At 39.2% G+C, this 14724-nt stretch overlaps 1 protein-coding gene across 3 annotated transcripts in view; it reads right to left on the bottom strand.

Annotated features, from left to right (window-relative positions):
- AFF2 (ALF transcription elongation factor 2) overlaps positions 1 to 14724 on the bottom strand; it is a 349091-nt gene that overhangs the window by 127492 nt on the left and 206875 nt on the right. For 2 of the 3 annotated variants that reach the window (XM_074835138.1, XM_074835139.1), the window contains exons 5-7: positions 13304 to 13390; positions 10543 to 10579; positions 10240 to 10291 (exon numbers count right to left, since the gene is read on the bottom strand). In XM_074835138.1, the coding sequence (XP_074691239.1) occupies positions 10240 to 10291; positions 10543 to 10579; positions 13304 to 13390 (176 nt within the window). The remainder of the gene's footprint in view (positions 1 to 10239; positions 10292 to 10542; positions 10580 to 13303; positions 13391 to 14724) is intronic. The other variant, XM_074835140.1, reaches the window with a different exon arrangement.

Below are 14724 nucleotides of genomic sequence, written 5' to 3'. Positions count from 1 at the left end.
ATTGTGCTCCTCCTGGGTAAGCAGCCTTACAGCCCTGCTGCTGTGCGGCTGCCCTGGAGCAGCTGGAAGCTCACCAAGGCACCGCAGGGCTTGGGAGCGAGGAGGCTCTTCGTGCCCCCAGAGGTGGGCTCCAACCGCCCCTCAGGCCATGCCTGCAGGCTGCTAAAAGGAATGACAGTGCTGATGGCTTTTCTCATTATACATCGCAATATTGTAATTCCACAAAAAGCTAGCAGGTAGCTGCAGTAGGGCTGCATGACACTGCTGCACTCTGCCCACATGAGGTGCGTGTGGGCACTTTCATGCCACCCTTAAGCACTGTTTGCCCCATGTTCACATATTAATGATTTATTCAGGGATTTTCTGAGGACAGCTGACTTCTGCCTTAAACACAAATATTTCCAAGCATTAAAAGATATGCATCTAAAAATAAAAAAGGAGTCATCTACTGGGCTTAATACAAAATAATCTCACATAAAAGGAAGTATTTTTTAACAGCACATATCTACTTTATGGCACTGGTCTCTTAACTTCGTGCTTATGAGTTAGGGAAACAGCCCCTTGGTGGATTACTTTTCATAGTTTGCTCAGTAATGTGTTTACAAAGCCATTGTTACAACTAGATGCTTATATATTTTGATATACAGCATGCACTACAACAGTACATCTTCAGAGATTTCATGCTTATTTTAAAAACCTATTTAAATGTTCCTTTACCTTCCCTCCCAGCAAAACACAAGTTTATTGCCAGATACTCCAGGGCTCCATAGTCCAGTCTGACAGTAATTAAGGCAGAATTAGTGGTGCTTTGCAGGAAATGGTAACAGTGGCAAGTGTACAAAAGGATGGGCCAAATTAATCTCTGACAGCAACTCCTCTGAAATAACTAACTTACTCTAGGAATTAATTTGACACTTGAAATTTCAAATAATGGCCTTTATTCTTAACTATCTGACATTACTGAAGCACATAACTCAGAGCCCGAGAATGTTAAGTGGATTTTGCTTTCCTTTGTTAGAAAACTGCTCATCTACTCACCCACTTTCTGCTGTGTATCAAGTCAACAGTCTACTCCAGAAACCAGTGTTTTGTTAAGACAGTACAATGCATTATTTCAGCTCAACCTGTACTTGCTTAATGCTTACCTGCCCTTGATAATGGACAGTATTAGTGATAAACATCATCTCTAAACCATGCAGTGAATGATGCAAAACACGTTACCCAAAATTTTGTGTTTGTGAACATCTGTAATATTTCCTCTGATCCTATAATTATACAATACACCAATACATAACAAATCCAATACTTTGGTAGTACACTCTAAAGAAAACTAAAGCATTTTTCTGTGCACACCTTCTACTAGAACTCTGACCCTAAACATGGTCTTAGGATTTTGCAGTAAGTTTGGACGCTAAGCTTTGACAATCTCTTCCAAAAATTTAATGCCCTCTACCTACAGTTGTTAAACTTTCATCTAGCTATGTATAGTACCTACAGTCTAATCTGATTCTGCAGCAGTTATCTAACTGTACAGAGCATCTAATCCAATTCAACGGTATTTATTTGTCCACTAAGAAACTTCCTTTATCTGATATGTAAAATCTATACATTTTTATGATTTTTTTTTTTTTTTTTTTTGGCGAAGAAGACAGCAATCCGTACAGAGACTTTAGAGAGAGGGGCTAGTGGCTGCTAGGAGGCAGCATCCCCCTGTGTGATGGGGCCATTATTCTGGTCCTTCCTCACCTTGGGCAGAAGAGCAAGGCCCTCAGAGCATCCTCAAGACCCTTGAGTGTTTGGGGAAAAACACAGGTTAACCTGAGATGGTGTTGCAACCAGATCTTCAAGGTTATTGGATTTTGGGATGAGGGGGATTCCTGGATAAAGTGGAAAAGAGCAGGAAAACCTTTATGTGACCTTAGCACCTCCTCCCTTCAGGTTACAACTGCATTCTGCTCTCCATGGGGAAAAAACCAACTTAGCCTCCTCAAGCAGTGATGGACTTGCACTATTATCTCCCTCTGACTGTTGCATTGATTAGATTGGAAAATGAGTAACTTTTATCACACTTGATCTGAAATAGCACTATCTAGCTTACGTTTATCCCTTTACATCTACAGAACAGATAATTGCATGGATCCTGGGAGTCAGACGTAACACTGTGATGTCTGTTTTCATCCCTGGTGTCAGGTTAAAGGAGAAAAAAATAGAAAGTTAACCTGTGATTTAACACTGGCCACTGTCTGGCTCCTGCTACCAGCCTGGTATGGGTGGTTTAGACCCTTGTGAATGCATGTCTGGCTGGCTCCCTCCTCACCATGCAGGTTCGTCTGCTGCCACCTCTAATATCAGAGTCTCTGCTGGATTCTGCAGCATGTGCTTTACTTTGAATTGCAATGGATTTTTGCCTAAAAAACTCTCAAGATACAATTTTCTGGTTTTTTTGTTTTTTTTTTTTTTTTTTTCATGTCTTTCTTCCTTATTTTTTTAAGTACAGGGAAAGGCAGATTATTTCAATTAAGAGCCTGTCACTGACAATTGTAAGCAACCTTTCTTCAGTTCAGTGCAGCATTTGCAGTTTTAAGTTTCTCCCTGCTTCTGTCAGGATCTAATTTTCAAGGCCCCGTTGCCATGGCAGCAAGTTGGAATTTTAATCCAGTACTAAAGGTCAAGACAGGTCACCAGTTTCAGTTCCTCTTCAATCTCCCCATAAAGAGCCACAAAAAAAAGCTGAGATAAAGGTCTGACCTAACAAAAAATTCCAGTCTAGCACACAGCCAGACTTGAAGCTATATGATTTGTATAGGCTTTCAAATTTGTCTGGAACTATTGAAATTCATGCTAAATCAAATATGGGCAGCACTGATTCGCATTCCTCTCTCCCTGCAGAAAAGCACATATATGTCCTTGAAACAGTTATGTGCATGTAACTTACCAGGGATACCCAGAAAGCAAATACTTCAGTAGAGTCTAACAGGTAAATCTGTGAAAGCAATCCCCTTATTACTGGAGGTACTTAACTACTCTTGCAGACTCAGATACGCCTGACAGCTGCATTAAGTCTGTCTTATCAATATGAGGTAGATGAGTCAACAACTTTCTTTCAGAACCCATGAAAATCTTTTTGTGAAGCATTTTGACTAAACAAGACTTTCCAGTAAGGGACAATTTCCTGAAAGCTAAACTACCTTCAGATTTTGTTTACTATCATTATCCTGAAGGATAAAAAGCTCCTGTGGAAATTAGGAAATAACTTTTTATTTGCCAATTTTCTAGGCCCCCTCCTGTGTTTTCTGTAACATGGATTTTAATTAAACAATTGGTTTGCACCTACTGGAGTAAGGCTATAGACATCTCCCTCCTCCTCCAGGGCTACATCATTTTTTCGGGAAGCTGCGGTTACAGCATTAGGGAAGTCTCAAAATGCATTTTTCCGAGATGCGTGGACACAAGTGAGGGAAGCAGCTCTTCCTCCAGGAATTTAGAACAGTAATTAGCCCAGCAGTGGGGAATATTTTCCTTTTTCACTGTTTGGGAGGGTCTGTTTGTAAGGTGAAGCTATTCTGAATCTGTGGCTCCAAGGGCTATCCAAGACAGAGGATAATGCAGTGAGCGTGGCCTAGCCCCATGGGGTGTTGTGAGAACTTCACTTCATAAAAAATAAGCCCTCTGGCCAGAAAATTGATAGGCTTTGGAGCCCTGCTGAGCCCTCAGCCCAAAGGATAATGGTAGCAATATAAGTTCCTCTGGATGGAGAGTGTAAAGCTGAGAAAAATGTGGTGGATTATTGAGGTTGTCAGAGGGATTCAGAGGAAAGATGCAAAGGATTAAGTTGTGATATTAGGACATGTGGCTGTTAGTCTTACCTAGGATATTTAGGACACAAATTGGGAGTTTCAAGCCCACTCTGGCATTATGAATGCCAAGCTTCCTGGCAAAATCCATTCTTCTTTCAAGCTTATCACCCATTTCCGATTATGACTATTTTGCAGCATGGTGCAGATGAATCTGGGTGACAATTTTCTCAGTTTGTCTCAAGCTACTGAAGTCTACAAAGCCCGTAAGATATGACAGTAAGAATGAAAGGGACTAGAGCAAAGAGTATCGGGAAGAAAAAGCCAGAGAGGGAAATGGCTCTGAACCTGAAATTCAGTGACAGATCAGAGTTAAGACAAAAGGGAGGAGGGTGAGGTCCAGATTATGGCGGCCAGAAAGCCAAGCAAGAAGTTAGTTTGTATGCATTTTATCAGCAAGCGTGCAGCTCACAAAACAAATGGATGGGAGAGGTACTGAGTGTGGCGGCTTCCTCTGCTCTATCCCGATTTACATTTTCAGATTTACCGAGTACATTTGTTTTTCAAAATGAATGTTTGAAGTTGCACTGAAGTTCGGAAGTGGTTCCATCCCACAGAAATGTAAATTGGGAGGTCAGTTTGAGACTGGCCTGAAGCCATGAAGGCACAACATATGCTGCTGCTGCCTGTGGAAGAACTCTTTAAATACAGGGAAACCCGTAGCAGATTTGCACTCTAACCAGTTTCCAAAATGGGAACTGATACGTAGCAGACAGGGAAATACAGTCTGAATCCAAACATGTTAATGTGTGTCGTTTACCTGTCTCTATTAATACTGACATTTCAATGGTCACAGTTCCGTGGTTGCATAAATTTGGCAGGGACGCAGCAGTGCATCCTACTTGAGAACAAAGTATTTCAACTGCTGCTTGTTAGTTAGGGCAAATAAATGTTGAATTTTTAATGGGGGGTTATACACTATCAGAGGAAATTCAAATGGTTCAGTGCTCACTTGAGTTGCAATCAGTAATGCTGGCAAGAATGCAGTTGGTTAGCTTGTTTCAGGCATTCTTAAAGGCAGTAATTATGTAAGTCTCTGATAGTCAAGAAAAATTATTAAACATTGATCAGCAAAATATAGGAGAATTAATTTAGCTCTGTTCCCACAATCTTTTAAACTGATTTATAAACATGTCAGGCAAAAGAGATCATGGAAAAGAATGTATTAGGAAATAACTTTATTTTGACAGGGAGGTTAAACTGTATGTGAGCCAGCTGAATAATGAAAACAAATTAAAAGTCTAATTTAGAAATTATTTTGAATAATGGGCTTATCTTCAAGGATACAGGACTTTTAATTATGACACTGGATTTTAACGTATTTCGCAGCAGCTGAAATATTTTGCAGGTTTTCTTCTATAGGCAACTGTCCATCGGAAATTCTTGTATGTCTTATTCCCAATTACTTGGTACTTTGCTCAAAAGGAAAAGCCCGTGGCAGTGAGGAACAAAATGATACAATCTTGATGATCATTGCTTCAAACCCAAGAACTTGAGGCAAAAGGATGCAAAGCAAATTTCTAACTAACAAAACAAACCAGTAAATATGAAAGATGAATGACATCTTATCAAAACAGACTCTTCTATTTTCATTTGCTATTTGTCCCTTTAATATGGTGCACTGGAGCTCTCTGAAGATTAATGGAGTTCCAATTACATGCCACTGTTGTTTCACTTATCATAATTTGTACATGGCAGTGCAAGTCCCTTGTATTCATGACTTTCCCAGTTTACCCAGAGGGAATATCTTTGGAACTTCCTACTTCTAACAAACAGGCAGTACTTAGTCTAATGATTAAAGCTTGCCACACTCACTAAGTAAAAATGAATGTATGCTATAAAAGAAAGCAGGCTATCAACACTGGGATCAATTGACACTCTTATGCTTTAACATGATCGATTAAAAACTGTAATTAGAAATACTAAAATTTCAGCTTCTTCACTGTATTACAACTGGGCTGGATTGTGACTGGAACTCAGATATAGAGCTGGATACATAAATAGAAATATTCTTCCTATTCCAGTTGGAGATCAATTTTACATTTTTGCTTCATGTGATTGAACTGGAAACGATGCATCAACATTGAATGAATCCCAGTCTTTTAAAACTGACTCCTTTCAAGGTTAAGAATTCATCAGTGCTTCTTGATTTGAACGTTCTGAGTAACAACATTACTTGTTGTCGCATTATCCAATATACAATCCTTGGTGTAAAATCCTCTTGATGTCTGATTACTCTTCATAAGGACCTCATGCTGATTCATTTCAAACCATGAATTACCTTTAATTCATAGCTTGAACATGCTGCCAAATTTTGTTTTCCATGCTCCCAGGTGGCTGTCCCTGACACAGTGGAGAACTTCCAAAAAGCCATTAGATACTTATGAAAAGTAGTTAGATGTCAAGAAGCACATTTCCATTTTCAAACAGCCTTCCATCAAGTATTATGATAATCTTCGGGATTAGAAAAGTACTGATATTTTTTTAGAGCTGTGAAGAGAAATCCTGGCCCAACTGAAACCAGTGGTGAGTCTCCTTTGAAAAATCTTTGCTGAAATATCACATAGAGTTTCAGCTGCTTGTTTTACTTTTGAGCCCACTGTATTTAGCTGTTCTCTAGCCCCCACACAGGTTGTGTATCATTAAGTATGATGGATAACAAAAACTCTATAAAGATAAAATAAGTTGGTTTTGTCTGATCCATAAAAATTTGCTGCTCTAAGTTTTTAATGGTTTCCGGTAGTTCACTGAGCCCATGAGAAGGGCCTTTTAATACTGTATTAATACAGTAAGTATAGGAAGTAATTTTATGACAGGGGAAGAATACCATTATGATTACATTCTTCTTTTTAGCTAGGCTTTTATGGAAACTACCCAAGACTACTCTGCAGTATGATTTTGAAACACAGGATGTGCTTGATTAAAAATGTTCTGGGTAGTTTCCAATTGGACAGAGGCCAAATGCTAACAACCAAAACAGAACAAAAGGACTGGATGTTTGAGGATGACATACTTGCAATGGTAATTATATAACAGAAACCTAAGTCGCGAGCCGAGTTCGTACCCTCAAATTCATGGAAGTTGACAGAAAATCCTTCTCAGTGCAATTGGCTACACCTTATCTGTTCCTGCTTACTATGCTTCATAATAAACTAATCAGAGTAGACTGGCTGAAAACTGACTGCACAATACCCAGTGGAGATTTACAGTGAATTTGAAATTTTAAAAAAAGGAAGCCAAGTGCCGCAGTTTTACATAGCCTGATTTCAGCTACAGAAATTCACCACGACATACACACACGCACACACTTCAGTGTTCAAAATTTCATTTTGAAGATTTTTGAGTAGAAATTAGGATCTGTGGTTAGTTACATGTACACGTACTCATGTACAACATAGATGCAGAGTTTAGACACGATCCCAACTACTATTTCCTTCTATTTCACTTGCTGCAAAGCATTGGGAATTGGGTTTCTCCAGCATGTGGATGCAATAAAGTACATTGAAATAGTATAAAAAGGATGACATTTGCATTTCAGAAAGCTTTACTTAGACAAGAAGTCATGCATCTTGCATCCCACTACAGAAGCAAGACACTGGTCAGTTATCTACCTTGCAGTATGTTGCCTCCATTCCCCCACCTAGAAGCACACACCTGAAAGCTTCTCTTGCAAAGTACCTTTGTTCTGCACGCATCGCTCAACCAGTCATGGTATAACTCAGTGATATGGTGAATGCAAGCACATTACTACCAATTCCTATGGATTTCTAACAAAGCCAATGGAATCTATAAGATTCTACTTGAACCAATGTAAATGGAAAATATAACTGAAGTTTCACTTGAACTGCATGTAAACTTAAAAAAGTTGGGGAATACCTAGAAGCATGTTCAGGTTAAAAGGTCTCTAACAAAGCATACAGATGAACAACCCCAAACTCAAATACAAGTAACAGATCCCATTGACAAAATATATAAGGAATTGTTGGGGAAAACAGTTTTGAAGTCAGTAAGATCATGCTGTGTGGTTGACAGTGTAGCAACAACTGTTACTGGGGATAAACTGGACAGTAATTCCACTCATACACACCAATATCTCCGAAACTGACCAATGTTAGAAAGATTAAATACTTCTTAGTACAACTGCAATCTGATAAATACTATATTATTAAAATACACAGTGACTGCAGGAGCTGTCAATCTATCAGGGTTTATTTGGACCGCGCTATCCAGCTCTACTTGATACCATTACGTCATTCTGCCCCACTCTCTGCTTTAATTTCATTATGTCCTTAAGTACTGTAATTCCCAGTGAAAGTGGTGGTAACTGCACACGCAGATCTAAAGAAACAAATTGGCCTCGTAATACCAAGTCTCACAGTGGACTGCCTTCTAACCTCCCAAAGCCCTATGGAAATTCTTAGAAGCTGCCTTAACAATTTTTCTGCAGTAAAAGAGAAAAAGTGATAGTAATGGGTTAGCTGATCTTCATTTGGAAGCTAAAAATAAAAGTAGCTTTATTGCAGCTCTGATCTCTCATGTGTAAAATCTATCACCTACCATAAGAAGGCAGTTCATTGCAGCAGAAATCTGATTGATAGTACTGGAACTTTAGATCAAGCAGCAGAACAGAGAGCAACTGGTTCATAAAATGTACTCAGTGTCTTCGGGTTTTATATCAGGCTTCCTATAGAGAGCTTTGGTCCCATTAAATGCACTATATACCACTGAGCTCTGAAGCACTGTTCTTTTGAAATTCAGCTTATAACTATAAACCATGATTGACAAGTCTATTACTGTTGGTTACAAACTATTGAAATATTGTATTTTACGGTATACTCACTAAAATATTTTTCACAGTGGAATCCAAATACACTTGCTTTAGGAGAAAAATCATTTTAAGATGTAATAATATTTTTTTACTTTTTTTTTTTTTTTACTACAGAATGTGCTTGATGTTAGGTTTGGATCACTTAGACGTTCTGAAACATGAATGCACCCATTCTGTTACCAAGAATAGTGGGTATAGTTGGCTAGATTCCTTAAAAAACCCAAACCATTACTGGAAACCAAACAGCAAAAAGCAACAACTAATTTGTTACTGTTTCATAAATAAATGCTATTCATGCAAATTAATCTATTTATCATTAGCATTCCTATCCAATTCTCATTCAATCTGAAGAAAAAAACATTTTATTTTAAAACTGAATTAGTCATTTAACCATAATTTTGTAAAGCTTTATTCAACAAAGTTTACTTGAATGAGTACTTCCATGGCTTGAGTTCATGAGTAAAGATCTGGACCTTCAGAGCCTAGTGAGCACATCGGTGGATTCTGCACCCACATCTAGTCTAGTCCCACATCTCTTACATGGTCACAGACAAATCACTCAACTCCAGCAAGTCCTTTCCTGTACACGAACTTGCACTAAGAATCAATATATTTAAATTCATTTTAAAAACCTATGTAGGTATCTCTGTATTGATTTTTCTTCCCCTACAGGGATTTACTTAAAATTGTGTCCTTAGTAGATTAAGGGGAACCACTAGAATAATTTTGAAGTCATTTTAAGTGAACACATTGTATTTACACAAACATCAGTTAAGCTCGTGCAGTTCTGCATTCCGTAGTTTAAAACATTTGAACGCTAAAAAAAATATCAGCTCTGAACTGAAATCAGACCCACACGTATATAAATATAAAAACAACCACATACTTTTCAAAGTTATTATTTAATTCCTGCATGTAAACTACTTTGAGATCCTGGGCTAAAAGTAAAAAAAACCAGTTCAGTCTCAACTCTCTGCTACATTATTGCAGCCTTACACCAGAGAAGCACCAAAGAAAAATGGTTTAGCACAACGGAGAATTAGCTCTTCCATAATTTTAAACTATCATATTTATAGATCATCTGTGATTTTCAGCTATTTCAAAGTATATGAAACTCAAGACCAGCTTTTCAACACCAGCTAGTAGGATCATTCCGTATGAAGTGCTTTGCCCTCTCTCGCTGTATGAATGTTAAAATTCCTGCATCATTTGTTCATTGGGTTGCATTTTCTATTGTAAGAGGCTTAGTATCTGATGAGAGAAGCATAAAAGTGATTTAATTTTGGCAAGCTGTACAACTAAAATCAGCATTATTTCTGCTTAATAAACTCATCTTTCACACATACCTCTGTTAGCTAATGCTTAAAAAGAAGAAACAGTAATAAGCACTGAAAACATAAAACTGGTTTATGGCTAATTTTTAAGGACTACTGAGAACACCTGAACACCAGGACAAGATTATGAGCAGAGCCAGACTTTAGTTACCTTTGGAGAAATAAGCTCATTTTTTACGATAAATTTAAAATGAGATTTAAAGCTGGAAATAATAATACTTACGACTTTTGTGGCACTGACTTAGTTGCAACTTTCCCTGCTGGATCACTCCACTCTGCAAACAAAGGAAACACATTTTCAAATGTCAAAAGATTACTGTAGAATTAAAATGCACCCAAAGCTGTCAGCCCATCTAATTATACTTGGTTTCACAACATGCCACAATGCATAACATGTAATAAAAAATGGAACTGATCTGCTTTAGCACCATAGAAATTAATTTTTTAGCCTTTGTTTTAATGATGTTAAGCAGGAAAAAAACCCAACCCAACCCTGACTGTTAGGACTAGGATGATAAAGACCTACTTTGTACATTGTATCCTGAGGTCAGATGTTGGGAGTCCTACAAAGAAGAACACACAAAATGTCAGCATTAGTTAAATAAGATGAAGAAGGTAAGATATATCTTGGCTTGCTGGATGAAGGGCACTGGCATTACACAAACAGGGAAGGAGATGGTACAGGGAAGGGATCATGGGATTGTTAAGGCAGCACCAGTGACATTAGTTTAAAAAAACATTAACTGTGGAGACAGAGCACCACTAAGGGACCCTTTCACAGTTCAGACAAGAGCTTGTCCTCAGCTGCTGCAAATCTACACATGCCCGTTATGGAGACACTGCACAGATTTATACCCGCGGTGGTCCTCGCCTCTTCCAGGCTTGGCCATGGACGTGTGCATGAGACATCTATGACATACAATTTAGACCGCACCATGAATGCAACTATGCATTAAACTCAGCACCACTGCCTTCCTTTTTTTGATCTCACTGCTTGGAAATACAGTAACCTTTTATTGATAGTCACTGGTTTTATTTCGACTGTGACAAACAGGATTTGATAAAGACGCAGGAAGCAGATCTTCACCTGATGGAAATTCGTCCAAATCCATTGAAATCAATGGAAGTACAACAACTTTAAACCAGCAAAGAATCTGGCTTGTAACACTGAGCATGCTAGTGCTGGGATTCTTATTGGCTCACAATAACTAAGCTGCTTCCTTAACGTCACAGTGTTTTCTCACTCAGTTTTTCTCTAGGCTTTACAGTCCACCGTGATTGTAATCAGCTTTCCTTCCAAGCAGAGTCTGATCATTTGAAATTAAGGTGTTATTTACAACCTCATCTTACAGCCAGGCACTACTTTGCTGGAAGTGTTAGTTCTGTAGGATGTTAAAGTCATTAAAGCCCTTACCGCACTTCCTCTTAGGGCATTATTAGTTCCTAATATTATACTGTGCTGTCAGTCAGTCCCTTGTGAAGTAAATCATGCCCTAAGAGTAAACATGACACTTTAAATTTGAATGTCAAAGGGATAAATTGTTCTGATAAGTTCCGCCTTTTCTATCACACTTTTTTATATACGTTTCTCATGAGGATACTTTTTTTTAATAGTTAAATTGAGAACTTCTAATAGTGCCCGTCTCTGGTTTATATGGCTGCACAATCTAGCCACATTACGCCTAAGCTATAACTTGGCTAGCTAAAATTGATTTAACGTGATGTTTTGAAGAGTCATTTCTGTTATATTTTTTAAAGTAGAACTAGCAAACTTGGAAACATTCATGTGCTTGCCTACTTCCTGAAATGGTAGCTCAAAACAAAAAGAAGCTAATTTATATTTTGTATTGAAGTGATATGGTCAAGAATTTTAGGATCAACATTTAACGTGCCCAGAAATTAACTTTGATGTGGATCTTAAAAGTTCAAAGCAAACTTAATAGAAATGGAAAAGCAAACTAAAATGTTAGCTTCTCTGAACCTATGCTTATACTGGTGACAATGAGATAGTGGCAGTCTGCAGGACTTTGAAAAACAGAGCACTGAATTCAGAGATGGTATAAATTAAAAACTTACAGCTTCCAGTGGGCAAAAATTTCTACTCTCACTGTATTCACACAGGTCAGACTCCACTTTCACCGAAATGGGTTCAACTGACTTTAACCCAATTTGCAATGAGGATTATACTCTTGTATGATTATGACTTCTGATGCTTAAGGCTGCAGCACTTAACTGCAGCGACAATGGCAGTGCTAGAGCAGTAACAACCACATTCCATTAAAATAAGGCATTCTGGGCACTGACTTCGTTTTTCTAAGGAGCCACGGATACTGGTAATTTCATGATTTCCAATTAAATATGGCGGCTGCATTTCAGACAGGGGAATATCTGCCAAACAGATAAAATCACTAAGAGGAAAATCACATTCCAGCTTCTAAACCAGGATATCATCACTTGAACCATAATGTCAAGCAGTGCCAGTTTTCTAAGCTATTTTCCAAGGTCCTGCCTTTAGAAAGAAACTTTTATGTAGCTCCATGTACATTTCCCACCCTGAGAAAGATCTCCCCTTCCCCAAACATCATCAGCTCACAGTTGTTCAGGTCCCAGCAAAAGACACCTCCATCAATAACTGCCCTGGGTACGAGATCGATCTCTAACAGTGCTACCAGAATCATAGCTAGAAGGCAACAATGGAATTTGGGCTAAAGGCCTGTTCAAATCGTACAACTTAATGATTCACTGCGTGTTAGGTGAAATGCAGGTACTCTCCAAGCATGTGCTTTTGACACTGCAAGTGCTGAGTGCGTGCTTTTGCCAAGGCCAACGCTGAGGATGGCGCTGCGCAACGCTGTGTGCCCCTGGAGCGTGCAGACAGACAGATGCCAGGGCACTGTTCACACGCAGGAGCATTTTAAGTCACTGTAATTTGACCATGCAGCCTAAACCTCATCATGCAATCAGTCACTAAGTAGGAACAAATAACCACTTCAGCCATTGCACTGCACAAATAATAATGGAAGAAAACCAAACAAAGAAAAGATACTGTACTTTTTGTAGAAAGACTCTTATAACAACAGAGATAAAATTCACTTTGCCTCCACTGTAACTTCTGCAGCTTCACATAAGCAGTCCTAACAGTAGCAATAGTCTGATTGGGAATTTCCAACTAAAAATAGGCTCAGAAATTTTTGAAAATGGAACCAATTACAAAAATAAACTCTCCAGTGAAGAACACTCAACAGAACAGAATGTTAATCAGGTCACTGCTAATAGCCTACTTGTACCTTGCTTGGGATAGAAAACTTGGTCTGCTCAGCCTTGCCAGGAGTGTGAATAGCAGTAAGAGGGGGAGGCCAGGAATGGGTCATCTCCTAGGGAAGAAAAAAGACATGTTTTTGAAAACAAATTCATGGACATAGAGAAGAAAGAGAGGAAAAAAGGATCATGTATTCTGCACGTGAGCAGAGCCTGGAGATGTGATCGCTTAAGGAAGCATCACCACCCAACCTTAGGTGGCAGATGAACACCTTAACTACCCAACAGGCAGCACTTCTGGGAACAAGGGTGAGGACAGGTTTTACTCTTGAAAATGTTGACCATCTGTGTCTTCATCAGATGCCAGCTGACTCCACTGCCATGGTCAGCCTGCCAAGCTGTATGAATGAAGCCATCACAAGTATAGAAGAGGGTTTTACCTGCAAAGCCCAAGCAGGAAGGGGATCCCTCCTGTACTGCAGCGGATGCAACCCTATAGAGGATCGCATGGTGCCAAAATGCAACCCTATTCAAGACTGCACAGCGGCAAAATAAACCAGATGCAGGTCTAGAAAAAGCTGGAGTGGGCTTGCAGCATGAATGCCTGGCCTAGAAGAGAGCGGGGACAGTGTCCTGTGCACCAAAGTATCTTCTCATAGCACTGGCCATAGGCACTTATCGTGGTATGTCGTGTCACAGCATCAGAGCACTATCGATTCCATTTTAAAATGAGGGACTGAGAGATTAGGAGATTTGCACAGTGTTACACAGAAAGCCTCTACTTAACTAGGAAATCCAAGTCTCTGGTGAAGACCTGCCTATCAGATCATCTAAGCAACACACCCACTTTCTGTATCAGTGTGTTAATTCATCATTTGGACATGCATGTTCCAACTATCTTGAAAGAAATTACCTGGGCACCCATGGCTATGAAATGCAAGCAGAAAAGACAGCGCACACTTTGCTTTTTCATACTGAGGCCTCAGACTGCCGCCCCACCAAGCTTGGTGGGAGCAGACTGGGGCTTATGTCCAGAGGAGGAGGAAAAATCAGTAAAATAGAGAAAGTGCAAAAGTGTTGTTTTAGGCAGAGCTTGTAAATGCCCTTCTAATGAGTGTGTTTTATGGTAGATGCTGATCCATTGTCTCTTTGTTTTTAATTTAATAAATATTCAGAGAGGCAGTAATACTTGTCTGGCAACCTGTTATATCTTCATCTTGGTTGTTTTTCTTTGCCTACAAAGCTCAGAAAGGATCCTTTCTTGAGACAAGGGAGACAAAGTGCAAAAGAGGGTCTGATCTAGGAAATTTTGCGTGCAATGGCCATAATCCCGACTGCAGCAAACTAAACTTCCCAGCTGCTATTTCACGCTGGTCAAGCCCAGGGCCAGTCACAACAAAGCTTATGAACACATAAGTTTCTGTAAGTAACACGACAACCTAATTTGTGG

Source organism: Strix aluco, chromosome 10, assembly GCF_031877795.1.
Source record: "Strix aluco isolate bStrAlu1 chromosome 10, bStrAlu1.hap1, whole genome shotgun sequence".
Lineage (NCBI taxonomy): Eukaryota > Metazoa > Chordata > Aves > Strigiformes > Strigidae > Strix > Strix aluco.
The sequence above is the reverse complement of the archived record's forward strand: the minus strand, read 5'-3'. Positions and strand labels throughout refer to the sequence as shown.